General features: G+C 42.2%; 1 protein-coding gene across 16 annotated transcripts in view; it reads left to right on the plus strand.

Moving 5' to 3' along the window:
* The window catches only part of FGGY (FGGY carbohydrate kinase domain containing), a 385,020-nt gene that overhangs the window by 285,906 nt on the left and 77,961 nt on the right, over window positions 1-21,153 (plus strand). For 15 of the 16 annotated variants that reach the window (XR_008389735.1, XM_053655576.1, XM_053655571.1 and 12 more), the window contains 2 exons: window positions 1,073-1,220; window positions 15,805-15,879. Coding sequence is in view for 15 of the 16 variants with exons in the window: in XM_053655576.1 (XP_053511551.1) it covers window positions 1,073-1,220; window positions 15,805-15,879 (223 nt within the window). In the remaining variant the exon portion in view is untranslated. The remainder of the gene's footprint in view (window positions 1-1,072; window positions 1,221-15,804; window positions 15,880-21,153) is intronic. The other variant, XM_053655577.1, reaches the window with a different exon arrangement.

The following is a 21,153-nucleotide window of genomic DNA, read 5'->3' on the forward strand; positions in this document are numbered from 1 at the left end:
GCGTTAATGGTTCCTGCCATTATTTAAGCCATATTCTCCACTGTTGAAGCTGTCCTTCCAAGAATACCAGTGGGAAGTGACATGGATGCCCATCTCTGATAGACTCACTTTTTTTCTAGAATTGTTGGGTCATCACCTTTTTTTAAAAGTGCCTTTTTAACAGGGAAAGGTACTAACTTTAATCTTTGTGACATGCAGTGAAATTTCACCCAGTGAAGTAGGTATTGTTATACCATTGTAATGTGTGGGAAATCAGAAGTTCAGGGAGGCCAAGTTCCTGGCCCTGGCACCGAGCTGGGACAGATGGAACAAGATCTGAACCCAGGACTGCCTTGACTCCCAAGCCCGTCATCTGCACTCCTTCTCACCCAAGCATGGAGAGACTGACAGAGGTGGTCTGACTATCTCATTGCACATGTGAAGAAACTGAGACTTAGGGAGAAGGAACTAACTAGCACAGTGTCATTGGATGGGTTAAGGTGAGAAGTCAGGTCTCCTAATTCCTGATCCTAATGCATTTACTCCATCCTATCACTTCCCTCAGCAAATTCCTGTCCTGAGTCTGGGAAAATGTATTTGTCTCCATTCATCATCTCATCATCATTATTACAATTAGCCACACTGATTTTTAAAAATCCTTTGCATATGTACAGTTTACAAAATACTGCATGTTCACATACATAATTTCTTTTGATCTTGACAATAACCCTATGAGGTAAGTTGGATGGAGAGTGTGTATCTGGTTTTACAGATGCAAAGAAAGTGGTTCAGAAAGTTCGAATAACTTTCTCGTGGTTGCACATTTACTCTGGGAAAAGCTGGATCGGTCTTCTGATTCCAAACCTTTGTGCTTTTCCCTAACACATGCCACCTATTCTTGGTGATAGGACAATGATTTCATAGTATGGTATGCTAGTTTCCATGGGTTTTGGGTAGTTTCTTTGCTAAAGCTTTTGGGATCCTGCTTATACTCTCTGGATCTGATGTGAGAGTACAAATGGTTTCTTTCTGCAGAACAATTTGCTCCCCGACCCTACCCCCCTTCTAAAAACAAAATCTACTTCTCTTCCAGATGCCAGAGCGTATATGCATATTTGAACAGTCACCTGGATCTGATTAAGAAGGCTCAGCCTGTGGGTTTCCTCACTGTTGATTTACATGTTTGGCCAGATTTCCATGGCAACCGGTCTCCCTTAGCAGATTTGACACTGAAGGGCATGGTAAGTGACAGCCAGTTCTTGCACCAAGGTGAAAGCAGGCCAAAGGGCTACAAAGTTTGGAAGAGGCAAAGTGAAGGGAAAGGAAAAACAGGAAACAAAACCAAAATGGACCAAGAGCCTGCTGGCTTCTCGCAGATGCACTGCTGTTGGGAAGGCTCTTGCTGCTCCCCCGATGACCTGCCGAAAGTTCTCATTGTTTCTGAGCCAACCTTCAGAGTGTTAAAAGCAGTATTTCTTACGTTTAGCTACTGCTGCTTCTTTGTCCTGTGGAGTGGCTGGAGGTTGTGAGACCCTGCCTGTGTAATTTTTGTATTTATATTAGACATGAAGAGTTATGTCTTCCGTCCCCATCCCCAGGCTGCTGGGAAAGGGTAAATATTACCTACCACTCATGGTCTTGCTTGTCACAGCCACACATGCGCCCAAGCTCAGTATGTCAGGGCTGTCCAGAGTCCATGCTGATATTATTAGGATTTCAGATGGAGCTGTGGCAAAAGTAAACTACAATTAGTAACTTAGGTTGGTGAATAAATTCAGCTCCTAGTGACCTTTAGGAGGTCACTTCCCTTCCACTGCAGAGATTCTAGGTCTTCCCAGAGGGGCCAGGATGACCTTGCTGGGAGAGGTCATAACCACCTAAGCTAAAGTGTGAGATCTTGGTGGTCAAGTGAGACTAGGTGGCTGAGAGTCCAGTAGTCCTCGAGAACCATGTTTGACGATGGAGGAAGCATGTGAAGGCCAGAGAAGTAGAGTGAAGCTTCAGTTTCAAGAGACGAGGAGAGGCCACAAATAATAAAATAAGTCACGGATTCAGAATCCAGAAAGATGTCAAAACATTGAGAAGCAGAGTGTCGGGTAAATTAAGGTGGGAGTTCAGAGTGAGGGCTGTGAGCAATGCATGGTTTACGGACTTCATGGCCTGTTGGCTTGAAGAACTTCAAGAATCAGAACTCTGTGGTTTGTAATTAATTTCACTGAGATTGTTCCAAATAGTTTCATGATGCCAGCAAGAATACCTGACCTTTATTTCCATTACCTTGTTGATATAATCAGTTTCTTGTAGTAAGAGGGAGTCAAGATAAAAAGAAGATTGGACATGTCAAGAGTTGTGTCTGTCTGGAGTCTGTGAAGTGTGTCCACAAAACGAATAATGAGTTGGCCTCCTCTTCCGGCCTGTGGGCGCTGGAGGGGGACGCCAGGAGCAGGCTGAGGGGACACAGGCCGCAGTGTGAAAGCTGTGCTTTTGGGTAACTGATGCTCTGCTCTAGGTGCAGAAAGAGGCTGGGGAAAAGACACATTTTGCATGGGTACAAAAATGAGTGTCTTAATTAAGACAAATATCTGGAGCCACATGTATTAGACAGTTAAAATGCTGAAGAAGGAGGAGGCATGATTAGTTCATAAAAGGATTCCAAAACAAAGCAGAGTTGTAGAGGAAAATGATCCTGAGTCTGGAGTCCTTCCCTTGAGGTCCTTCACCAGCCTCTGTCTACCCAGTTTCAACAGCCAGCGTGGCAGGTGCCCTGGCTCCCAGGGGCTTCTGTCTGTTTCTTAAAACCGAGCTTGACATCCAAAGACTTTAGAATTAGCAACTCAAGGATATTCTAATAAAGGTAGCCCAAATGCAGATTGTAATTCCAAAGGAGTCCATGGAGTAGTTTGAAGAATGCCTGCCTCATCAGAGAAAGGACTGACTTACCAAAGGAGATTTCTTGCCTGGGGAAATATGCCCAATTATATAGAAAAACCCTAATATGCTTACTTTTTAGAAAAGATTTTATTTTATAAGTATACTTCATGTATCACTTGATTTTTCTTAGAGATGCTCTTCTTTCATAACTGCTCTCATGTTAGACTTCCATTTGAATAGCTGTCCCTCCGTGAGTGTACATCACAACACAGAATGTGACTCAGATAAGACAGCAAGAAGGAAATTCTGGGTTAAAAAGTTTCCCCCACAATGGGTCCCCCCAAATCTGTCCCTTAATCCAGTTTTGGATGACATCAAAACACCTCGAAAACCATCCAGTGTCATGTTATCCTTCTGTCACAGCCTACACTGTCTACTGTCTCTAGCACTTACTGACTAAAGATTTATTTGGTACCTACTATGTGCCAGGCACTAGTAACAAGGCACAGTAATTCCTACATTCATAGAGAGTGTTTTGAGGGAAGGAAGGGCAGTGCTTGATAAAATGTATACATAGCAACTAGAATTGTCAAGATAATCCCTGTGGGGGAAGAACCATATATGATTTCTTCTTTTGGCTCCTGAAACATTTCCCTGGGCACATGCTAAGAGTTTAATATGTACTTATTGACAACTGGTAGTACAGAAATAATAAAGACATCATTCATTTCTTTAGAAAAATATATATATGAACAGTTTCATATTTTAAATAATGAATTCTTATTATTTATATGATAAGTATTTAATACCAATGTTAATGTTCAGGTTAATTAAGAGAAAAGGCTCCCATTTTTGTTATAATTGGGAGCACTTTTGTTTATCAGTTAATTAATGATCTGAGCAAACACAGGCCTGGTTGCCATTGGTGGGGGATATAGGAGTATCCCGCCACAGCTCCAGCCCTCTGGAGTGTCACTGTGTTTGCGGGCAGACAGCATACAAACAGGCAGTAGGGATGCTGGCTCAAGTCCAGGTGCCACTCAGGGTCCCAGGCTCCCTAGATGCATCAGAGAGGATTGCCCCACCTGGTCTCAGGAGTCTGCAAAGGCTTCAGATGGGAGGTGACCAGGCGGCATGGACACCGAGGGCCGTGGGGAAAAGGGTCGGGGCCGGGGGACCATAGTGCGTGTGGTGTTCTGGAGGAGAGGCGAGAGAATGGCTATAGATGTCTACAGCTTGGGCTCCGTGTATCACTGTCTTACCAGTACTAGGTTGCATTTAGCGTTTTATCTTGATCATTTTTAAAAAAGGTGTTTTCTTAGAAAACCACAGAGCACTCCCTACACTCCTTCTGTTGCAGCAGCATCACACTCTCCGAGTTCTTTACCCTCACTTTGATGACGTTCATTCATTCAGGGAGTGCTTACTGACCACCTACTATGAACACAAAGGGAAAAGAAGCTGTATCTGTCCCCAGTGTACAGGAAAGTAAGGAAGATCATTGTCGTGCATCTCTCTGTGTGTGTACATGTAATCGTCATGCAGTTTGATCCTGTAATACAGACATCTCTGCAAGCTGAAGGAGGTGCTCAGTAAATATCTGACTTGGACATACTTTTTAAAGCAGCATTTGGCCAGCGAGCCTTCATGTAGCCTTTCTCTACGTCACTTGAAAATAGCTGTGAAGATGCAAAAAAAGCCTAAACTCGTGCTGACTTTGACAATTCGATGATATTTAGCTAGGAAAACTAGAACTGCCATTCTCAGGGAGAATCTGGGAGGGTTTTCCAGAACTGAAAAGATTAAATGTAAGTTGTTTGATAAGCAGAATATATGGCATATGAACAAATAAACCCCCCGCCTTGCAAGAGTTTGGACCTCTCTTCTTTCTGCTCACCTCACTTAAAACTGCAAAGCCTCTTTAAGACTAAAACGAGGCAGGCATCCCTCTACTCTGCTGCTGTGGTGAGGGCTTTTTGTTTTGTTTTGTTTTGCTTTTTGGAAGCAGCAGTGAGTTTAATTTCCCAGAACTCTTCTACAACCCAAACCTTATCTTCCCGTTCAGTTCAGTCCATTAGAAAACTGCCAAGAAGCCCACGGGGCAGGAAGTCAGATTTTGGATCATTGGTGATGCTCTGCCTTCTGAGAGTCCTGAGTAAAACTGGTCACAGGGCAGGATGAGAAAACCCTGTGACCTGAGAGGAGGGGTGTATGTAGTTTTACATGTCGCCTGTCTGCTCTGGATTAGAAAGGCAGTAGTGACACCCCTCTTGCCAACAAATCTACAGAAGATAAAAACTGCCACCTCTGGGAGTTGGCAGTGAGTTGTGCCAAATCCAAGTTCAGTGAGAGGGGCTGGGAGTGAATCATGTGGACTGAGTGCTGGGAAGCACTGAATATGTATGGCTCCAGTTAGAATGAATAAAAAAGTAATAAAGTGAATCCATTAGGAAAAACATGTTGCATACAAAGAAAAAGAAATACTATTTTGAACACTTAAGGGAAGGCCTCTTAAAACTTATTTACTACTAAAACCAAAAGAAAACATTAAAAATTCTTTGGCATGTTCAATTGGATTTTTTAAGGCACATCTCTGTGAAATAGGGCAGAAACTTAATAGGAATAAAATGAGTTCAGTTGAAAAGTCAGTGGAATGAGAAGAAAAAAGAAATGATAAAGACAACCAGAAATACAACAGCAGAATTAAAACCTGCATTGAAGGCAATAAAAATTATAGTTTCTTACTAAAGAAAATAAGATTAGAGCTGTTGTAAGATGTAGCATATATGTTAAATTTTTTAGAAAAACAGTTTGAGGGGGGGGGATATGGCTTCTTTACTTTATAAATTTCAACAGTGCCCAGGTCAGAGAAGTCATCGAGTATTACCTGTGGTTAAGCAATTATTTTAATCTCTATTTGCCAAATGAGGAATGAATAGTGACCTGCCTGAGGTCACAATGCCAAGAAATGGCAGAGCGTCAAAAAACCCCAAAATATGAATCCTGACTTTTAGGATGCACACCCCCATGAGGCCGCCTTAAGTCTTCATCTTTCTTTCTTAGCCTCACCCAAGGACATTGTTTCATTGCCTGCAGAGAGGGGAGGGAGGGAGACGACAAGACAGAGAAACATCGGTGTAAGACAGAAACACTGATTGGTTGCCTTTTCCTATGCACCACAACCAGGGATCGAACCCACAGCCTGGGCTTGTGCCTTGACCAAGAATCAAATTCACGACCTTTGGTCCATGGACCAATGCTCTAACCAATTGAGCTACATGGATCAGGGCCTGCCTTAACTCTCAACTCTGGACTTTGCAAAAGGTGTCGAGGACTATAAAAAAGGGAGTCCCAACAGCTATGTCATGTGCGGCTTAATTCTGAACCACATGCCTCATCCAGGCCCCTGCTCCTCTGTTCTGAGCACCAGCTTTCTCACTCCTTCTCCCATTTTCCTCCTTGCCCCGGTCCTCGGATTAAAGCTCTGACCCTGTCTCTTCTCGGTAGTGGTCCTCGTTTCCTTCCCAACCTCACTGGCTCAGATTTCAAAAGTAATTGCCCACTCCTGGTTTGACCTGGCTCTAAACCCTTCCACTCTAGGTGCCTGCACTCATAAGCAGGAACAGGGCATAACCCAGGCATCTCTCCATTATGCTTGATAGAATCATTTTCTTTTGTTCTGCTAACATTTGGTTCCCTGCCATGTGACTAGCTGTTTTATTTCTCCTTTGCTGATGTAGTAAGGACGCACAGAACTAGGCTAAAAAGTGATGAAGGTTGGGGTGGGCAACTTAATAATGCCTGGACCAAGTAGCCACCTATGTAAATAGTTCTCCTTTCCAGTTAATAAATGAGGCGTGGAGAGGTAAGGGCTGTGCGTGCGATATTTAAACTCAGCAGAAGCTTGGTTAATGGCAATCGATCACTGTCAAAACATTTAACACTGGTGGTTCTAGGTTCTTTAAAACCAGAAAACAAAACAAAAATGCTTACTTTTAAAGCAACGATTTTCAACTGGTGTGCTGCAAGAATTTTAAAAACCTGCAACACCCGACTATTTAGTCAGAGCCACTGACCTCTTTTCCCTTAGACTGTCAAATAAAAATATGGTGAAAGTCAACACAATAACCATACCATGTGAATGAATCGAAATTACACCTATATTTTTTATCCTATCAAGAAATAATATATTTTTGGTGTGCCACAGAATTTTAGTAATTAGTTTATATGTGCCATGAGGTGAAAAAGGTTGAAAATTGCTCTTTTAAAGTAAAGAAGCAAGACATGGTCACAAATACAGATAGATGAAGCTAAATTCCCACCATCAGGAATTGTTGTATGTTTTAGTTTGTGTGTGTGAGAGAGAGAGAGATAGTTCCTATTTTGAGTGGTGGTTTGGGTAGTTCGTGCCCCTGTGAAACAGTAGAGAGGGCCCAGGTTTTGACGTTAGACCTGTATTTGCATCCTGGCTTGAAAGTACACCGTTCGCGTGACCCGTGAGGTTAGCTCTGTGAGGTGAGACTCTCATCAGCAAGCAGGAGAGGCACAGGCGTCCTTGCAGCATTTTGTCAGGATCCAACAGGACACTGCCGTGCCTGCACAGACAGTGACAGCAAATGCCCTTGAATCTAGGGCTCCTTCCCAGTGGCTTTTACGTGTTTACAAGGCTGCTAGCTGGATTCTAAGTGTCTCCTTTGAATCCTGGGCAGCCCGTCCTGAGCTGTCTGCCTTAGTCCCAGGACCACCTGGGCTCACCAGCCATGGACATCATCGCCACACACAACCAGCCAGAGAAGCCGAATGATCACTTGGTCCCTCGCAGGAACCACGTTTCTTACAGGTGTAGAGACTAGTCTTCTCTGTATTTAAGTCCTTGGCCCTCAATTTCCTCATCAACACAACAGGGAACTCAAATTTGGTGTACCATGCAGAACCGCTAGTGCAGTAGGAATTCTGAAAGCGCCCTCTCCTTCTTGTAGGCATGACCAGTTTTTATTCTCAAATTAACATGACCTCTTCATTTTGATTTTTTTAATAATTATTTTCCTGAGAGACCTACTCAAAGAATCAGATTACCTCCGAGATGTGTCAGGCATGGGAATACATCACGTTCGCCACTCGTTGAAACATGTTTCCTCTGCTTCATTCTGCAACCACAGCTCTACCCAGAACGAAGTTACTTTCTGGCTTTTTGAAGAGCGGTGCTTTCTCACGTAGGCCGTAGGCCACGTGGCGCTCACACTGCTGGGGAGGAAGAGCGCTGCTCCTGCGGCTCTTCAAAGCAAGCACAGAGCCAGCGTGCCTGTGGGAAACTCGGGGAGAGTCGGGGAAGAGGCGTTGGGAGATCTTAGCCAGTTCCCAGAGGACTGAATCCTAGCTAGAGGTGGGCATCACTAGACAGAGTCAAATGTGGATGGAGTTAGCAACTCATGAGTATTTGCAAGTACTCATTGGAAGCCAAGATTGTATCCTTGCTTGCGGCTTTCTCTGATGGGGTGATAGGTGATGGAGCAGCTTTCAAGTGACATTATTTGTAAGCCTTGGCAACATGTGGACCCTTTGACATGAATTTGTTGGCGTTTTTGTCATTATTTAGAATTGTTTAAGTAATTTTTTAACTTGAAGATTTTATTCATTTATTTTTAGAGAAAGGAGAAGGAAGGGAGGAAGAGAAGGAGAGAACCTCTTGTATGTGCTCTGTCTGGGGACCGAACTTGCAACCCAGGCAATGTGCCCTGACCAGGAATGGAACCGGCAACCTTTTACTTTGCGAAACAATGCTCATTCAGCTGAGCCACACTGGGCAGGGCTGTTTAGTCATCTTTACATGTTGTTTTTGCTTGTGAAAAATGGAATCCTAGAACAAAGCTTAGTATCCTCAGTATCGTTTAACTAGCTTTCTGATGTTGCAGTGTTTTTCCTGTTGAAACAACTAACTCAGCAGCTGGTATTGTGATTTATAATAGGTAGCATATTTCAGGAACCCCGATTGTGTCAAGTATCATGGCAGATGACGTAAACAGGCATCATCAACTTTTGTAACAACCCTGCCACACAACGTTGTTGCCCCTTTTTAAAAGAATGGGGAGACTGGGGCTCAGAGAATCTTGTATTTACCCAGAAGAAAAAAGACCAGAAGTGACATTAGAACCTTCATACTTTAAACTGAGGTCATTGATATTCTTTGGGGGAAAAGTAATTTTAAAATAAAAACCAGATCTTTGTATTTTCATAACTTTACTCTGTTTTCAATGTGTCTGCCATACTTTCCCCTCATATTACTGACTTTTTAAATTATGTTACAGAAGTAAACTATTCTTTCTTTCTATCTTCTCTTTATACACTGAACAAATCAAACTGGAAGAGGGGGTAGATTGCGGACAGAGTTTTTCCCAAGGGAACGCATAATCAAGTAGAAATCTACCAGGAAGGCCCACAAGAGAAATACTGGATAAGAACTAAGGCCAGAGGACCAAGGATAGGATTCGAGTTAGTGTGTAATTCCAAGGCAGGCCTGAATGACAACAAATAGGGGCCGGGACAGTTGAGCAGAACAGCTTTGGGATTCTGGTGCATGACATATTGAAATGACTTGGATTTAGAGCCTCAGAAGCAGAGCAGACACAGGTGTGAAGCACTTGGTCCATCTGGCAAACAGCCAGCGAATGCACGTTGTGCGGGGCCAAGTTCACCAACAGAATGAGGTTGTGAGGGGCAGTGTCAGTCCATTATCCAGTTGTCATGGGTGCATTTCTTGTTTCTTGTTGCTTTCATAAATTACCACAAACTTAGAGGTTTAAATTTACTTTCAACCAGTTGTGTAGATCAGAAGCTCAGGCTGGCTCAGCTGGTTCCTTTGCTCCAGTTTTCAAAAGGCTGGAACCAAGGGCTCTTATCAGCAGAGATGGGCATAATCTGTTACCAAACTCATTGAAATCGTTGACCAAAGTAAGCTCTGTGCAGTGGTGGGACAGGGGTCCTGGTTTCCTGGCTGATTGTCAGGCAGGGTCCTTCCAGAGGCCGCCGGCCTTTCTTGGCTCCTTCCCCGCTTCCTCCACCGTCAAAGCTGCAGTGGCTGATCTAGTCCTTCTCGTGCTTTAGGTCACTCTGATTTCCATTTCTGCCTCATTTCTCCTGCCACCTTCTCGCACCTCTTGACTAACTCTTCTGCCTTCTTCTTCTGCTCTTAAGAGCTCATGTGATTATGTTGATCCCAACTGGATAATCCAGGATAATCTCTATATTTTAAGGTCTACTGGCTAATAACATCTGCAGCTTTCTTTACCTCAGTGCCTAGATTAGTGTCTGACTGAGTAACCAGGGGGTGGGAATCTTGGGGGAATATCTTTAGACTTCTGCCGACCACATTGTGTCAACACATTGATCTGCATTTCCCAAATCTGAGGGAGTTCCAGGCAATGCCAGGTGTCAGCCTTGATTCTTGACACTGAAGCCTATGCGTGTTGTTGGGGAGATCTGTCCCCCTTCCCCTCCAGGTTGTGGATGATCTCAGTCCTGTTCTCCAATCTCTGTTTCCTCTCCACAGGTTTTCTATAAATCTTTTTCTGGTCATCTTCATGTCCACGTTGTCCATCAGCTTCGCCTTCATCAGTGACCGAGCACACAGGGCATTTCTCCTGCGCCTTTGTGCACTGAAAAGCTCTCCATCACTTGCCCTGAGCTATGGATACCCCACTGAGTTCTGATGACTTTAGATGAACCTGAGGACTGGGAATACTGTTTCTTGTTTTTCATGATTTTTAGAGACTGCTTGAGAATCTGTTTTTAAGCCCCCATTTTTATGATCAATTCTTTAACTAAGAAGGAAGAAACTTAGCCAACTGAGTTACTAATACATTTTAAAATCTCAGCTATTTTAGGGCTTATGAACCTAGAATTCACAATACCAAGATTAAGGACAGTTGTTCCCACACCTTGTTGTACACCAGGGCCTGGCCAAAACTGTGAGTCACTGGGCCCATAGTAACAGTTCGGTCGATCTGGAGCTGGGTCTCAGGAAATCTGCATTTAGCCAGGACCCCAGGAAAGAGTTCCCCTCCCCACTGACAACCCTCCATGTGATCTCCACAGAATCATTTCTGTGATTCTGTTCCTGTTCCAGTTGTTTGCTTAGTTTGTTTTAGTTTTTGTTTTTTTACATTTGGTTTTGATAGTTGTGAGTTTGTTGTCCTTTCACTGTTCATAGTTTTGATCATCTTCTTTTTCTTAGATAAGTCCCTTTAACATTTCATAAAATAAGGGCTTGGTGATGATGAACTCCTTGAATTTGACCTTATCTGACAAGCACTTTATCTGCCCTTCCATTCTAAATGAAAGCTTTGCTGGATAGAGCAATCTTGGATGTAGGTCCTTGCATTTCATGACTTCGAATACTTCTTTCCAGCCCCTTCTTGCCTGTAAGGTTTCTTTTGAGAAGTCAGCTGATACTTTTATGGCAACTCCTTTGTAGATAACTGTCTCCTATTCTCTTGCTGCTTTTAAGATTCTCTCCTTCTCTTTAACCTTGGGTAATGTAGTTATGATGTGCCTTGGTGTGTGCTTCCTCGAGTCCTACTTAAGTGTCACCTGTACCCATGGTTGGCACTGCAGGTGTCCAGCTCTTGTAAACTCAGTACAGCTTGCTGAAAAGTAAGGCATTTTGCAAATGATGTGCAATCTTCATACAAGTGCTTTGAGATATTATTTTCATTTTATAGGTAAAAAAAAAATTGAGGCTCAGAGAGGATACAAAACTCACACTGTCATGCAGCCAGTTAGGGGCAATGTCAAGATTTAAATCCAGATGTCTTGTCCTAAGTTCTTCATCTTTCCATTCACCTACACCTCTCTTCTAAGCTAAAAAATCCCAAGATGTACATAAACATTTTATAATCATTATCTAAGATGTTGAAATGATCAGACACAATTTGCATCTCTTTGGCCACCATATAGCTTTCACACATCTCTAAATAATAATTGTGTTCTCTTTTACAGTTCTCATTACACAATAGCCAAAATAAATAAATATGCTTACCACTGCAGCTGTCCCGTGGGGCTTCCCCATACATTCTCTGTCTCATCCAGACATTCAAAACAGGCACGTGCACAGCTGTGGACACATGTCTTCCCTTACGCTTCCTTCCCATTTCTTCGTACTGATGAACCTTTCAGCCTTCAGCCAGGGGTATCCGCGCATCTGTCCTCTCCCAGCTTTCTCACTGTTACAAAGCTGCACCTCCTCTAGGGCACTCTGACACACCCCAGCACTCCCAGGGCAGTGCTGCCACCTCCCTCCAACACAGCTCCCTGAGGACCCTCTCTGGCCTCCCGAGTGGTCCACTTGGCAGCCAGTTCCATCTGGGGCTGACTGTCTTTCAACTTGCATCAAAGCAGGGCTGAGGCCCCTCATATTAAGAGTCAATGGACTGAATGAGCATATGCCTTCTCCTGTTTTCATCTGCATTTCAGGTTCAATGTCAAGGAAATAGGGGCCTCCTTGCCCCAGCCATAGTAACTTTGCACTGTAGAGAAATGTTTTTCAGTGAGGCACGTTGCAACTCCATGGCTCTGGTGCTAGCGGGGAGGAAGTGTTAGAAATGGCTATGATGGAAGTGTGTGGGCTGATGCCCTTTTGTACTGAGTGTCTTCTTCCCAGGAATAGGTTTTTCACCTTTTGAAGGATAGGTATGTTTTATGTACTGATAAAAGGAAGGCTGTGTCACCCATTATGTGTCCCCTTTTGTCATAGCTCCTAACAAAGTCAAGAATTAAATTTAGTGCTCAGTAACATTATTATATCATTCTCAGTTTCTGCTCAGTTTCTGTCTTCTCTTTTCTGCCTTGTAATTTCTGAACTCGGGAGGCACTAGAAATTTAGAGAAGGGCCCATGATATCTTTTTGCTCAAATACTAATATGTTTCAGAATTTCTTATGCATATTTACTGGGGATTAAGAAAGCTAAATCTGGCGATATCACACTCCTCTTTTCTGGAGTCTTACTAATTAAAAAGGAGAATAGAACTAGCAGTATTATCGATGCTATTATACAGGTTACTGAGGTTTCTAATAAATTAATCTTATATATAAGTCAGACTTTTCCCCAACCCCCATTACAATTTACCTGCATCTGGTTCAGGACTAACCTTTAGGAACATGTGTCTCTGCTGAGCAGATACATACGCAGTCATGCTGGTGAACATGACTTGATTCACGTGACATTGATGACCAGGGAGAGGAAGCCAGAGGTGGCCTGCCTTCTAGATGGGCTCTAGAAGAGGGCTCTAAGCCATAGCGCAGTTGGCCAGTTTCCCAGAAGACCAACAACAGAGCTGTTATTGAGGCCAGGCGAGTACAGAAGTGATAGAGGGGAGAGAGAGAGAGAGATCGAGATTGAGACCATTCATGACCAGGACCGTTGCATGTCATGTCATGGTGCTTGTTACTCACACAAGACATGCAGTTGAGGGGGACATATGACAGGGCTGAAATCCTGTTCACTCTGTTCCTTTTTATTATTCATTCTCCCAGATGTCATGCCTTATGTATTTAATCCGTTGCAAAGGGGCACCTTTTTTTCTAGTTCACACAAAGTTTCTGTGTGCACTAAAGGGACCCTACTTTTACTCCAGTCTACGTAAGCCACTCCTCCAATGAGGAGTGGTAAGTATGGAGGTTGGAGATGCTGGGAGCATGGAGCAAACAGCTATAAGTGATCTTCAAAGTTCTCTCTCAGGATACAGAACAAAGGACCCTTCCCCTCTGAATGTATGAGGAACCGAGGTAGTAAACATTGTCTTCTCATAATCATATAATAACAGAAGGATAGAATATTAGGAGAGAGCAGTATACTAAAGAGAGAGGGAACATAGGATTGTCACTAATTCACACATTCAACACGTATTAACTGAGTGTCTGCTATGTGCCAGGCACAGTGCTAGGCAGTGGCGACACTATGGTGAATAACATCAGGAAAGTCTGTCAGAATACCTAGGTTTTGGTTTCCATCCTCTGCATTCCCGTAGGCAAATTATTTCCTGAGGAAGATAATGAAATGAACTTCTATATTGCCAGTATTACTTATGATTCTCCTAGTTCAAGTATGCTTACTAATGTGTAGATCTCTGGAGAATTTCATGAGAGATGTCCCTTCACAGAGGGTTACTGGTTGGAGAGAATGCACCCCCAGGGTTCCTGTCTTATCTCTCATTCAGACCTTTCATGTTCCTGTGGGTTAAAATTAAAGACATTTTTCTCATCCAGATGCCCAAATATTTGCCGAGAAAAGTTCTCTGAAGAATTCCCTTATTAACAAACTTAGATGAGTACTCAGAATAGCTGGAGCACAAGATGCTAAGTAAGCAAACTCGGACATTGGAGTAGTGAACAGGGGTAAACCTAGGAAGAACATTTCTGCTTCTCATTGAGGGAAAAGTGGCTCGGCTGGTGTGGTTTAGTTGGTTGGAGCATTATTCCATGACTAAAAGGTTGTGACTTCAATTCCCGGTCAAGGCATATACCTAGGTTGAGAGTTCAATCCCCAGTCCAGGCACATACGATCCCCAGTCTGGGCACATATGGGAGGCAACCAATCAATGTTACTCTCTCACATTGATGTTTCTGTCTGTCCTTTCCTTTTTCCCTTTCTCTCTCTCTCTAAAATCAATGAAAAAAATGTCCTCAGGTGAGGATTAAAACATTTTTTTTTTTTTACTTTTTTAAAAAATCAGGGCAAGGCGGAGAATTTTTAACAGGGAGTTACAGGATCAGATTTGCATTTGAGAATAATCACTAGCTCCATGGTAGAGAGGAGCACCATTAGAAAGAATCAATGAAGAAGGACATAATGGTGGTCTGGGTTAAGGGAGTGCGAAACAGTGAGGATGAAGAAGGCATAAAGGCAAAAAAATGGGGGGGTCAAATATACAAGAGTTGGAGACTGGCTAAATACGGGAAGGGAGAGAAAAGTCAAGGAAGAGTGCTTCCGAGTTTCTGGTTTCAGTAACAGAATGGTACCTGTGTCCTGTCAACTGGCCACTACTGGCCCCTTCATCGTGGCTGGGGGTGGGATCTGGACAGGTGAAGGAGAAGGGCCTGGGTAGACCTCTTGCCCCTATTGTAACATATGATGCATGTTACCACCTCGTTGAATTTGGGACCATGCTCACTGTAGGCCCTAAGTGCCAAGTGTGTTAGGTGAATGAATTTTTGTAATGTGAAAATATAAAGTGAACTCTGGTATCAGTGCCTACAAACTTCACAGTAGGTTTAACAGAACAGCAGTCCTAACCCCGTAGGAAGGTCCCTTGATGAATGGGTGTCATGAAAGTGGAATGGTGGAATGGTGAATGAGTCTCAAAGGCCTCCCAACCCAGCATCCTATTCGGTTCTGGAATCTCTCAGAGATTGACACATTCCATATAAGCATATGGTTCTGATAGATTTTAATGGGATTCCCTTGCAAACCACAGATTCTAAATTACCCTCTAGTAGGTATAACATTTATAGCAGACATATTATTTTACCCAGAGTACCCTCTGGGTGCTGCCACACTGAGTCCTGACAGTAGCAGAATTGGAAATAGGTCAGCTTTTGTAAGAATGCCGCCCCTATATGTTGATGCCTGCAAGCCAGAGATGTTTGCAATAAAAGATTTTTTAAAGAAGAGGAAAGAAGTTTTATTCCATGCTCAGAAATCTCAGATACAATCTTTCTAGTATTTGTTTTGTTTTTGTTTAATTTGAGGCAAAGGATTTCTCTGAAGAAGAAGAGCTAGTTTTCCCAGGTCTGGAGATTAAACAATTTAGTAGTCATTTCACATTCAGCTGACAGAAAGGGGATTTGCATATGAACTTGTTTTGCAAGCAACACATCTGAATGTGTTTCATGGGAACTAACTCTGTCCACGGCAGTTCCTTTTGGCCATCATCTTCTTTTTTTTGTTTTCATCTCTCTAGGTCAGCGGATTGAAACTGTCTCAGGACCTTGATGATCTTGCCATTCTCTACCTGGCTACAGTTCAAGCCATTGCTGTAAGATACTTTAATGCCACTTAAAAATTTTTTCAAATGTTACCAAGAAAATCATAAGGAAGAGAAAATACTTGTGTAGTATTTACTGAAAAAAATCTGCATATAAGTGAATGAGTACAATTCAAACCTGTGTTTTTCAAAGGTCAACTGTATTTCAAAAGCGGTCATTTTTTAATTTTTAATATTTCAATTACAGTTGACATACAATATTATATTAGTGTACAGCCCAGTGATTAGACATTATGTAACTTACTAAGTAATCATGCAGGTAAAGCTCGTACCCTTCTAAAACCATACGTAGTTATTGGAATATTGTTAACTGTATTCCCTATGCTGTACTTTACATCCCCAGGATTATTTTGTAACTACCAGTTTGTACTTATTAATTCTTTCACCTTTCTCACCCATTCCCCAACCTCCCTCCCTTCTGACAACTGTCAAATGTTCTCTGTATGTATGAGTCTGTTTCTGTTCTGCTTATTTGTTCATTTGTTTTTTAGATTCAATTGGCATAGATATGTATTTATTGCCATTTTACTGTTCATATTTTTTATCTTTTTTTTCTTGTTGTTCTTCTTCAAGAAGACTTTTAACATTTCATGTAATACTGGTTTGGTGGGGATGAACTTCTTTAGCTTTTTCTTGTCTGGGAAGCTCTTTATCTGTCCTTCCATTCTAAATGTGATATTTTTGCTGAGTAGAGTAATCTTGGTTGTAGGTCCTTGCTTTTTAACACCTAGAATACTGCTTGCCAATCCCTTTTGGCCTGCAAAGTTTTGGTTGAGAAATCAGCTGACAGCCTAATGGGAGCTCCCTTGTAGGTAACTAATTGCTTTCCTCTTGCTACTTTTAAGATTCTCTCATTGTCTTTACTTTTTGTATTTTAATTATGATGTGTCTTGGTGTGGACCTTTTGGGGTTCATCTTATTTATGAGTCTCTGTGCTTCCTGCACTTGAATGTCTATTTTCTTCACCAGGTTAGGGAAGTTTTCCATCATTATTTTTTCAAATACATTTTCAATTTCTTGCTCTCTCTTTTCTCCTTCCAGTTTCCCCATGATTCTAATGTTGGTACACTTGAAGTTATCCCAAAGGCTCCTTACACATTCCTTATGTCTTTTACTTTTTTTTTCTTGATGTTATGACTGGGTGTTTACTTCCTTATATTTCAAGTAACTGTTTTGATTCTTGGTTTCATCTACTCTACTGTTGTTTCCATGTAAATTATTCATCATTTCAGTTAGTGTATCCTTCATTTCTGACTGATTCTTTTTTATGGTTATTACGTACTTTTTTTTATGCTGTTGAAATTCTCTCCTAGTTCATCTACTCTTCACCTAAGTTCAGTGAGCATCCTTATAACCGGTGTTTTGAACTCTGCATCTAGTAGATTGTTTGTCTTCATTTTGTTTAGTTTTTTTTTACTGGAGTTTTGTTCTGTTCTATTACATGGGACATATTTCCTGGCCTCTTCATTTTGGCAGCCTCCTTGTGAGTTTGTTTGTTTGTTTATTTTTTAATGTATTAGGTAGAGCTTCAGTATCTCCCCAGCTTGGTAGAGTGACCTAACATAGTGAGTGTCCTATAGGGTCCAGTTGCACAGCCTCCTTGTTCTCTGGAGCTGGACACTCTAGATGCTTAGTATCCCCTCCCCACACCTACATGTGGGCTGTGTATACCCTGCTTTTGTAGTTGAGCCTTGATTGCTATTGGTAAATCAGTGGGAGAGACTTACATAGGTATATTGGCTGCAAGAACTGGCTATGACCACTATGAAGGGTCACCCCATGGAGCAAGACTTCTTCAGCAGGGCTCTGATGTTCACTGAGTCCACCCCAAGTGTGTGGCTTGTGGAAGTGGTCAGCTGATGCTTCAACATGGTCTGAAGCTGTCCACCAGGTATCCTGGCCCTGGGGCCTAACAGGAGGCACAGGCCAAGGTCAGCTACCACCCATATTCTGCCCCAGACCACCCATCCTGAGCTACAAAGCAGTCTGGAGATGATTTCTACTTGTACTGAGCTCTTCCCAGGAGAGGCCAAGTGGTGAACCAAGGCCATCTTCTTCTAGTGCCAGTCCTGGGGCCACTTAGCAAGAGATAGAGGGCATGCCAAGGCCAGATGCTGCTTGTTCAAGAGATTATAGAAGAGTCTGAAGCATGAGCCAAAACAGGTCATTTCTGGAAACAACTTGTGTGGGCTCACAGGTTAGGAGTGTGGGTGTCTCAGGGAGTCATCAGGTCAGGCAAACAGTGATAGCTAGGTTGATGGAGACTCAGATATAGTGTCCACCTGCTGGCTCTAGGGGAAGGGCTCAGAAAAGGAACAATGGCCTCTGCCAGCACTTCTGTCTTGGAGAATGCTGCCCCAGTGCTGGAGCTTAGAGCAAGTGAGACTGCATAAATCTGTGTGCAGCCCTTTAAGAAGAACTTCCTGGGACTCCAGGAGCCCTCTGTCTCACTCTGCCACATCTGGCTGGTTTTTGCAGCCAAAAGTTATGGGGACTTCTCTTCCTGGCACTGGAACTCTGGGCTGGAGGGCCTGGTGTGGGGATGGGACCCCTCACTCCTCAGAGGGAATCTCAGAGGGATATTATATCCCTCTCAGTTTTTATCTGCCACATGTGGGTGTCCAACCAGCTTACTCAGCATCTCTGCATTTTCTACCAGTCTCAATGTGGCAGCTTCTTTATATCTTTAGTTGTAGAACTTTCATTTAGCAAGATTTTAGGCAATTCTGAATGATGGTTGTTATGTAGTTTAGTTGTAATTTTGATGTGGTTGTGGAAGTTTTAATGCCATTTTTACAGAGACTTATGTTATCGTTAAACTTTAAACCCCATGCTCCCCAGGCTACATCATATGCTTTTGTGACAGAGGTTCTTAATTAAAGGGATCTAGCCAAAAAGATATGGGTGTCTGTTCAAAAGGAAATCTTGATAAAGATCTCCACCTACTTTATTAATAACCTCAGAGAGCTGAAAGGTGTTAAAGTCTTTGAACATCGTACTTGTCATTTGTCTCATTTATCTTCTAAGTTCAATTAAACAGAAGCAAGTGAGCAGATGCCGTGTATATTGGCAATAAGAAAAAACTGGAATTAAGAATGTCTGATTTTATAAAACATGATAATTATTCACTTTGCAAAAATTTAATTACAGGGTTTGTTTAAATAATAAACTTTCTTAGAATACAAAAGCATTTGTTTTTAGATAATCAACTGCTTCAATGAAAGCTTTGATGGTTAGATATGAAGGAAGGGAACAATTTAAATCTATGTGTTAGGAGCTCCTAAACCAAAGGCCAATCAAAAATGAAAACAAAATTCTAAAAGCTTGAACATGATTGTTTAATGAATCTCATTCTCCAGAGGTGATCCATGCGTAGGCTGAGCTATAAGCAGCTTCTCAACCCTGAAATCATGCATGAAAGATTACATGTGTGTGCATGTTAGAAAGTACGTTTTCAGGGTGGTGGGGCACGGCTTTCAGGGTCTCAGAGGTGTTAGGAGCTCTGAGATGTAACAGGTAATCCAGTTAGACTTAGCCACTCTGGAAAGAAAATAGGGACCGCATAAAGGAAAAATCAGTTCCTTTAATTCATATTCAAAATTCATTTTCAGAAACATACCTATTTAAACAAAGTTGTTAATGCTATATGGACATATTTATATGTTATGCAGTGATTGTTTCTCCATACCTCTTTCCTGGCCTCATCGTTTCAAATAATGAAACCACATGTATTTTTAAACATAGTGTATTACCATCAAAGGCACTTTTCTCATGTTCAGATGTGTCCAGGTGCCGTGCACATCTGATAAGAGAACAGAACTTCCCCACCACTCCAGGACCGTGTGGTCTTGAAAGCAACTATTATGTAGGAGTATGGAATCAGCCAACTTGATTAAACGGTCCTCTTAGTTTATAGATCAGTTTGACTCGATTTTTCTGAAGCAGCTGTCTTATTGATTTAATAGCTTGACCAGTTCAGTGAAATCAGTCAGCCTGCTTTATTTACGGGGACTTGGTCAAAAACAGACAATTCTGACATCCATCACAATGAAAGGAGTGACGAGTAAGATGAAAATGAAGAGCAAAAATGTGTATCAGCAGTAAAAACATTTATTTAGTGATCTAGTTTTATAGTAATCATGAGGGCAATAAATAATGTAGTTTGGGGTATTATGTGCCAGACACTGTGCTAAATATTTTACACACATCATCTGATAGGCTCAGGAGGTAGGTGTGACAGTCCCTACTCCACAGATTGGAAACCTAAGTCTCAGTGAGGGTAATTGCTCAGTTCCGTGTAACTAGTAAAGGGCAGAGCTAGGATTTCTAAAATAAAACTAAATAGATAATGTGTGGGAGAACTATATTTTCTGATTCATTTATGTTACTGTATGAAGTCTTGTTATAGTGGGATGAATCGCTTGCACTGAAATGAATATTCCTGGAAAATCAGAGCTGTGTGATGCTCATCTTTCCGAGTCCTTGCTAAGAGGTGGACGTGAAAAACAAGGCCCCACAGGATGGGGTCCAGGGGCCTTGACCCTCATTATCACGTGATGATAATGACAGTTACTTATCATTGATACCCACTCTCAGTGTCAGGCACCAAACAGAGTTCCCTATTTACCTGTGGCTTTAGACAGTAACTTGTGAGTAGATGAGATTGTCCTCATTTTACAGACAGAGGGGAAACCACTTGCCAAGGCCGAAACAGCTGGTGCACAGCAGAGTCGGAACTTGAACCTGTCTCACTCCAATGCTTCTGCTCTTTGCGCTTCACCATGCTGCACTCTTCTTTGATCTATTTGTGAAACCTTCATAGATAAAAAGAGCTTCCAGACATTCCCAAGAACAGTTTTGACTTCCCACTCCTAGAAAACATTGTTAATTTGGCCAGATTGTCTCACCGCAGTCCCCAGCCTGCTAACAACACTGCAGCGGATGTCTTAAAATGTGTAAATGAGGATGAACTTAACGCAGGCAGTGAGAGGGGTGGGAGGTGGTGGGGAGCCCACTACATTTTCCCAAGTACCAGACATTTGAAAAATCAATCTTGTATGTAATGGACCATACGTGTACTAAAAGCTATCATATTTATTTTGTCTATTGCCTTGATGACCTTTATAATACCATGAAGGAAAGGCAATTTAAGACAGATTTTTCAATAAGACTTTATTATGGGATCCATTGAATTGTGAGTTCAACCTCTTTTGCAAAAGTATCTGGCTGTGCTGATCTTTTAGGCAAAAAATGTGCATTTTAATT

Source organism: Artibeus jamaicensis, unplaced genomic scaffold (genome assembly GCF_021234435.1).
Source record: "Artibeus jamaicensis isolate MK-2021 breed Jamaican fruit bat unplaced genomic scaffold, CSHL_Jam_final scaffold_1019, whole genome shotgun sequence".
Lineage (NCBI taxonomy): Eukaryota > Metazoa > Chordata > Mammalia > Chiroptera > Phyllostomidae > Artibeus > Artibeus jamaicensis.